Source organism: Fukomys damarensis, unplaced genomic scaffold (assembly GCF_012274545.1).
Source record: "Fukomys damarensis isolate Sample0158 unplaced genomic scaffold, DMR_v1.0_HiC HiC_scaffold_13, whole genome shotgun sequence".
Taxonomy (NCBI): Eukaryota; Metazoa; Chordata; class Mammalia; order Rodentia; family Bathyergidae; genus Fukomys; species Fukomys damarensis.
This window is the reverse complement of record NW_022900925.1, coordinates 23,285,641-23,293,242: the sequence shown is the minus strand read 5'-3', so window position 1 is coordinate 23,293,242 and position 7,602 is coordinate 23,285,641. Positions and strand designations below refer to the sequence as shown.

General features: G+C 49.2%; 1 protein-coding gene across 6 annotated transcripts in view; it reads right to left on the bottom strand.

The window, feature by feature from the left end:
* Nucleotides 1–7,602, bottom strand: part of Hnf1b (HNF1 homeobox B) — a 51,096-nt gene that overhangs the window by 32,668 nt on the left and 10,826 nt on the right. For all 6 annotated transcript variants that reach the window (XM_019207829.2, XM_010626831.3, XM_010626832.3 and 3 more), the window contains exon 4: nt 6,368–6,603. In XM_019207829.2, coding sequence (XP_019063374.1) covers nt 6,368–6,603 — 236 coding nt within the window. The remainder of the gene's footprint in view (nt 1–6,367; nt 6,604–7,602) is intronic.

The window sequence follows — 7,602 nt, the reverse complement described above, 5'->3', positions numbered from 1 at the left end:
TCAAGTGTGATGAAAGAGTGGCAAAGCCACTCATTGTCCTAGAGTAGGGTCTGTGGTCCGCTGGCCAGAGCAGCTTGTTTTCATGTGATGCATGAGTAGGGTTTTTATATGTTTAGATGGTTAAAAGAAGTCAAAAGAAGAATATATCATGCTATCATGTGCAATTACACCAAATTCAAATTTCAGTCCTTGTACATAAAGCTGTAATGCAGGATAGCTTTGTTCACTTATTCACATATAGTCAGTGGCTGCTTTTATGTCACAAAGGAGAACTGAGTGGCTGTGAGTAAGACAGGATAGTTTGAAAATCCTAAAATATTTACCTTTTGGCTCTTTACAGGAAGTTTGTTGGTCTCTATTCTAGAGTACTTGTGAACAGTCAGGATAATAACCTGCACCGAATGCTTCGTTAACACTTATTTAAATCTGGGTATATGCTATACACATAAGTATACATACAAATCTGCACATTATATGTTTATACATATATGTGTGTTCCCCTTCCTTCCTCACTTACGTTTTTACTTCCCCTTGAAAAGTGGGTAGAGGCATAATGCCAGGTCTTGTGCCTTCCAATCAAGCAGGTAGCTTCAAAGGCGCTTGCACAGAATTTTGCCTCTCTCTGCACCTCTAGTGCTCAGTTCTCTCCAACTTCCTGTCCCTTCCCATCAAACCTCTTGCAAACAGATTCCAAGAGCACTTCTCCCATATAAACTGCAGGCTGGAGCTCTGTCCTGGCAGGCAGCTTCCTTCCTCCTTAGAGCTGAAGGGAGGCAGGTAAGGAGTCCTTGAATCCTCTGAGGATCCTTCAGGGGGATTAGGCATGATCACTAGGGTTGCCTTCAGTGATAGGAGTCCAGTATCTGTCTGCCCTTTGTGTAGGAGATGGAACCCCACCAGCCCAGCAGCCTGGTTTCTTTGTATGCAGACCAGGGTTGGTCCCCTATCAGGGGAAGGCTGCCAGCAGAATGCCTTGAAGGCTGGGCCTCTTAATCTCATTAATATCCTGATTGTCTTCTCCAATCTAGTGGGAGCCTGTGGGGTGGTACCCAGCCAGACAAAATGACCTTCAAATTCAAGAGATAAAATGGCAGACAGATAAAGTCCCTAAGGAAGAGAATATTGGAGCCATGTCTACCATCGGACCCCTAGTCGGCATAAATCTTGTTCTTACAGCATCGGATATTCCAAGACAGCATTTGTTTCTTCAGAACTGAAATAATCTGCTACTTAGGGAGAATGGGGGCTCACTTACTCTGGGGACCTTTGCTGTTGAGATGAGTATTTTTACAATTGCCCTCATAAACTCCCTCCCCTTGTCTGCTGTCAGGAGGGGGCGGAGCTCCCAGAGGTGAGCCAGGTGCCTGCACTGTCTCAGAGGCCCCATTAAGTTGTTAAGGCATTTAGTGCCCCAGACAGGGCCGAATGCAAGGGCAGTTCAAATCCCTCACAGGCACAGATGGGGATGGGTTGTGGAAGAGGGGGCCTTGATTTCTTCCCACAGAATCCACCTTGGTCAGGAGCAGTGGGTAATGAGGAAACAGTCAACTACCCGGCCTTACTCCTCTTCTTTGGCCATGCCTTTCCAAAGCCTCTGTCATTCAGAGGGGAACAGCAGGAGTGTGGGAGAGAAATGGGCTGCAAGAGTATTGTGGAGTATGTGAGTGCCCATGGGCAAGTTTCCAGGCCTGAAAAGGTTTTAGCATCTGCATAGGAAAAAAGAGAGAAGGACAGTGTGTAACAGCTCAAAATCTGTTTCCATGACTTAAAATCTATGGATTAGGGAAATGACTTATATTCTAAACATCTCCCTTCCCTTGATTCTAAAAGGCGGATACCAATACAACGGTTTCTACCCTCCCTTGGTTGTTGCAGAGGTTAAATGGGAGGATGCATTTAGGTGCTCAGCCAGGGCTTGTACCCAGGAAGTGCTCAATCAATGACAGCTGTTATAATACTTCACTATTAGTCACTATATTGCCCCTGGGTATTGTTTTGTTTTCTTGCTACCAGGCACTGAACTCGGGACCTTGTACTTGCGAGGCAAGCAGCAGCACCACTGAGCTAAATCCCCGGCTCACCACTGGGCACTTTTGAGGTTTCCTTTGGTCCCACAGATTTCCATGTCAAGGAGAACAACAGTGTCCACAAAGGTCCCTGGTCAAGATTTTGGTTTGTCTAAGACCTGGGATCAGATTTCTGCGGGCCACTATGGAAGTGGTGTGAAGGAGGTCAAGGAAAAGCAGGAGGCAGGATCCTCTGTTTTTCAAGCTCTGATCTCATGTCAGGGAAGTCAAGTTTGCTAGGCTGGGAAAGGGAGGAATAGAGTTCAAAGGGCTGGAGGAGAACAGCCACAGAAACAGTGTCCACTCTGAGGGGGAGAGGCTGTGGCTCAGGATCCCCAGGCTGTGGAGAGGTGTCTTCTCTTCCCTATGTCTCTCTTTCCAGGACAGTAAGTCTACACTTCCTTCCCAAAAGGTGATGCAGAAGTGAGGGTGTGATGTGCGAGAGAGTGAAGACTGATGAAATCTTTTGTCCCTCCCTTTCCTCTTGGGGCAGTGGCCTGGTGACTTAGCTGGGGACTGGAGCAAAGTGTATAGTGAGCAAGGCCACCTCAGATCGTGCAGCAGATACAATGAATGGCTTGGGTGAAGGCTAGATCAGCTTCCATCCTATGCCAACTTCCTCCTCCTCCTCCTCCTCACTCCTCCTCCTCCTCCTCCAGCCAATCAATACAAGCACCAGTCTCCAACCTTTTTCTTGCTGCAGCCCTGCCCTCTGACCTTTTGGGGGCCTCTCTCTTGAGTCAGCTCCAGAATGGAGGTAGAAGCCATCACTCCGGACCTGCTCAATGGCTTCCGAAGGGGCTGTCATGGGGCCTATAACCAGGGACAGCTCCTGCTGGCCAGAGCAGGAATGGGGAGGGGGGCAGATAAAGGCCTTGCAGGCTGAAGATAAATGGCTGCCTACAGCCTGCTACAGTAACTTCAGGCCTCCAAGAAGAACAGACAAAGGGTGCCCCTGTGACACTCACTGGAAAGATGAAGGCCCATCAGCGGCAGCCAGGCTGGTTCAAAGCCCCAGTTTAATTGTCAATTAAGCATGCATAAGGGAGACAAAGCCATGACAACCCCCGGCTGCATGCTGGTGTGCGATTGTAAAGCTGAGGAGGGGCAACGCTGAAAACAGCTGATTCTGCTGACAATGTGTTTGTAGGGCACCTTGTAACCAATCAGCCGCTGACAGAGGCAAAGTGCTCCTCCTGCCACCCCTATTGTGCTGGACATTCCAGGACCAGGGTCACACTGTGGTCATCGTGGGCAAGTGGGCCACAACACAGTAAGTGTGGCTGGGAAGGAAGGGGCTCAGTAAGAGAAAGGATGCTCTGCTTCTCCAGGAAAATTCATCTCCCAGATGCCGTCAGCCCTCTTGGCTCAGGTGCTGAGGTTTGGGAGGAGAGTGGCTGGAGAGCGGGACTGTGGGGGTCAGGGCTCAGTCTCAGAGATCGTTAATGCTGACTCTGGACGCTGGTTTCTCCTTGGCAACATGAAGCTCTTTTTTTTTGTATTCTGCGTTCCGTTGTGTTTGGGGCTTGGTTAGAGACCACATGGCCTGTGGCAGTATAATGGCTTCGAAGTGACTGTGAAGCTCTTGAGACCAGAGCCTTCTCTGAGTGCTGAGCTCTGGCTTGCCAACTACCTACCCCTGGGTACATTACCCTGGAGTCCTATCACAGCCCATGCACCCTAACAACAACCTGAACCAGGGACAGAGGGCTCTGATTCCAGCATACGGCACCCCAGACTGTAGCACAGTCCCAGGGCCACAACACGTCTCATGGCCTCTTAGAAACAATGCCGTTGTATGTGAAAATTATGAAGCAAATACATTTCCACTGACTGCCATTCTTTCCATTGCCATTGGCTTAGGCCACTGCGATACTATGAGCAATGATGACGGTAACAGTGCAGTTTGGGAAAGGTGGCGTTTACACATTCACCCATTTAACGCCCCCATGCACCCTGTGAGGCAGGTACTACAATTTTTCCATTTTACAGACAGGAAACTCAGGAGTTATGTGAATTAGCCATACTATCCCCTGGCTGGCTTGAACTAAGTTTCAAAATTACATGCAGAGAATTATATTCCTTGGCTTGGGATAAGGACTGCCTTCACAGCACTGAGTGAAAATTAAGGGAGAGGGGAGCCAGCCACTGCACATATATATATACAGCACCCCCTAAGTGCCGCTCTAGAAATAGCAGCAGAGTCTTTCCTTCCCTAGAAAGACCCACTAAGTCCCCAGAGATAGACTTGATTCCCAGCTGATTCTAGAGACTCCATGCTGACACAGTCTCTTCCTTATGAGACAATGAGCCTCAAGGGGCCAGGGCTGTGTGTTCCCAGCGTATTGCCAGGATTTGGTAAGCGCTCCATGCACGGTTACATTGAGGGAAAGTATGGCACCAGCATCAGCAGACCTGGGACCTAGTCCTTGTTTGTTGCTGTTGCTCTGTGCAGCTTCGCCAAATCACTGCCTCTTTCTGGGCCTCAGTTTCTTTTTCTGAATCCCGAATTCTATCATTCCATGATTTTTTAAAAAGTTTCTAGGAGCACCCCCGGAAAGTCCATTACCAGTAGGATGTGTCCTTCTCAGAGGCCCATGTGAGCGGTATCCAGGCTGCATTTCTTGGCCCCCTATCTCCGCCCTATTTCCAGTCCCTGGCCCTGTCTCTCCAGACCGAGCTTTCTGTATTTCAGGAGACAGAAAACTGAAGCTAACGACCCTGTGGTGACCTCAGTACAACCCCAGCTTGTCAGAAAGCTGCTGGGCCTTTGTTTAGCCTCCAGGCTCCCTGACTTTGGTGTGGAGATCACAGGTCTCACTACAATGGCTATTGTCTTCTCAACAATGCCCCTTGCCCCAGCCACACCCCCTGCAGCTCCCAGCTCAGCACTGAGGATATAGCAAGAGGATAGCCACGGTGGGCAAGTGCTCCAGTCTTGTTCAGTGCTGGCCACATGCCATCTACCGCTATCCTCTGAGCCCTGCTTTGAATTACCACAGAGGGAAAAAGTTACTCTGTGATCAGGGCAGCGATGGCCCAGGGGTTTCTCTGCTTTTCAAGAACTACCCAAACTTTCTTCCCATGTGGCTGAGCCTTTCCTTTCCATGGAAGCAGAACCCACAGAAACTACAGCCCAGGTCCAGGCTTTATGCTTGGCACTATCAGGCCCCCAGCGACTATGGAAGAGGCCACGCTATGGGCACAGCAGGCATAGAACAAATGCTTGTATACTGCCCTGCTGTTGGCTCTGAGCTTGTCCTGGCGACACAGGTCAGCTCAACACTTGGGTCAGCTCCCAGTTCCCAGGCCTTCCCCATCAGAAGGGCAACAAATCAGGCAAGGAGAACAGATTTTCAAAACCACCCTAGAATTACAGTAGTTTAATTTCTTTGTAGTCCTTTACCCAGAGTAGAAGACTGTGCCACGCTTTGTTCACATGGGTACCAAACACACCCCAGTAAAACACACCGATTCTGGAAAACCATTTTCTTGGAAGAAGTAGACTGCAGAAGTACCCAACCTCAAGGGACTGGGGATTTGGCTCAGTGGTTCCGCCACCGGCCTTGCAAGCACAAGGTCCTGAGTTCGATCCCTGGTACAAAAAAAAACAAGTACCTGACCCCAGCCTGTGGCCACACAGCACTCAGCATATGGGGTGCTTTCCCACTATGAGGATGTAGGATTTCATCCTGACAGATTTAAACCTTGCAGTAGAGACACTGTGACCCATGCCAGGGTTGATACACAGTAAGAACTCAGTCAGTTTTGCAGTCATTGCAAAAGTTGCAAGCAACCAAGTGACCAACCCTACCCTGGCCCTGACAGAACACAGAATCCAACAAGTACAAGGCCACTAGAATGGCTCTTCTCTAAAGCCACTCGATTTTTGTTGGAGTTGGAGAGAGTGCTAAGGTAGGTCATGCCCAAGGATGGCAGAGGGTGGCCAGGGTGCCCTTCCCCATCCCAGTGACTGGTGAGGCACCCTGAAGCCCTCTGACTGCAGCTTGGACAAGGCAGCTTCTTGGTGGATAATCTAACAGGAAAGACAAGGTCAGAGACTAGAGCAAAAGGCTCCCTGAGGGTCACGCTATCCCTTTCGTCTAATAGTTGAACAAGTAACTGGAGGAAATTTGATCAGAGCCACATGTTCTTCTCATGAGAATATTCTGGCCATAGGAGACCAAACCAAGGGTCATCCCAAAGCCATTGCTCTTCTGAAAAGATCTTAGACCAAAGGAGACTGGTGGGGAAAACTAGAATGGTCAGGTCTGAGGCAGTAAGAACCAGGCCCTGCTTACCTGACAGCTTATTTGGAGGTGAGGCGCTGGGCTGGTGGTGGGGGGAGCCATGGGCAAGCAGGGGGTTCAGGCTGTGCGTCTGATTGGAGCTATAGGCGTCCATGGCCAGCTTCTGCCGGAACGCCTCCTCCTTCCTACGGTTTGCAAACCAATTGTAGACACGGACCTCAGTGACTAAGTTGGAACCCAGCCCATGGGCTTTGGAGGGGGAAACACCTCGTTGCAAACATTCTGCCCTGAAAAAGACAGAAGAGAGATGATGAGTGAGGATGGCTGGGGGGTGTGCTAGCGGTTGGCCCCAAATACACGGTCAAACCAGTCTTGGTTAAGGGTGTACAGAGGCTATGAGTTGAGTAGGTGTTGGGGGGTGCGGGGAAGGCCTAGTTTGAGGAAAAACCAATCTGTGTGTTTATCTGATGAAGACTGGGGGAGGGAGGCCACAGTGTAGGCACAGAGCAAACTATGCTGCCCGGCAAGGCAAGGGACAGCTTTGGTGTGGCTTCCGATGAGGAGAGAGACCAAGCCAGGGACAGGAAGTTCAGGGAAAGAGTCTAGACAACAGGATATCCAGACACCTCCTTTTTGTTTTTGCCATTCTTCCCACCACACTAAAGGCCAAGCCTTTTGCTGGCTACATCTGGTGCCTTCCAAGCAACATGAGAGAACTGCTAGGATTTCAAGGTTTTGATACTCTGAAAGGATACCAGGGAAGCCAGGTTCCTTTTTCAGACCCAGGAGCTCCCTGCTAAGGACAGGCTGGGTAGGACATAAAGGAAGGCACCCCCAGGTGGCTTGTCTCTAGTCTTAATAGAGTTGATGAAACCACCAACTCAGGTGTGAGAGATATCCCAAGACATGACTAGGTACTGGGGGAATTCTCATTAACAGAAACCAGGGCACAGCCTGAGGACCCTGTGTATGCACAGACAGGTTGATTTGCCTCTCAGTCTGGCTTCCCTGACCACTCTTGTCCACTCCCAAAGCCATTCCAGAGATGGAGAAAGAGGCCTACAAGCCTCACCCACAGTGAAGAGAAGGTCTGTTAGAAAGTTGATATTGGAGTTGGGGAAGATCAGACAGGAATGAAACAAAAATCCTAAAGATTTCCAGTAGTTCTCTCTTTATGATGATGTATAGTCATTAAAAAAGAACTCTACTGAATTGATATAGACAAAGTGGACTGAACAGATCCAACTAATTCTTTTTTTTTTTTTTTTTTTTTTTTTTTTTTTTTT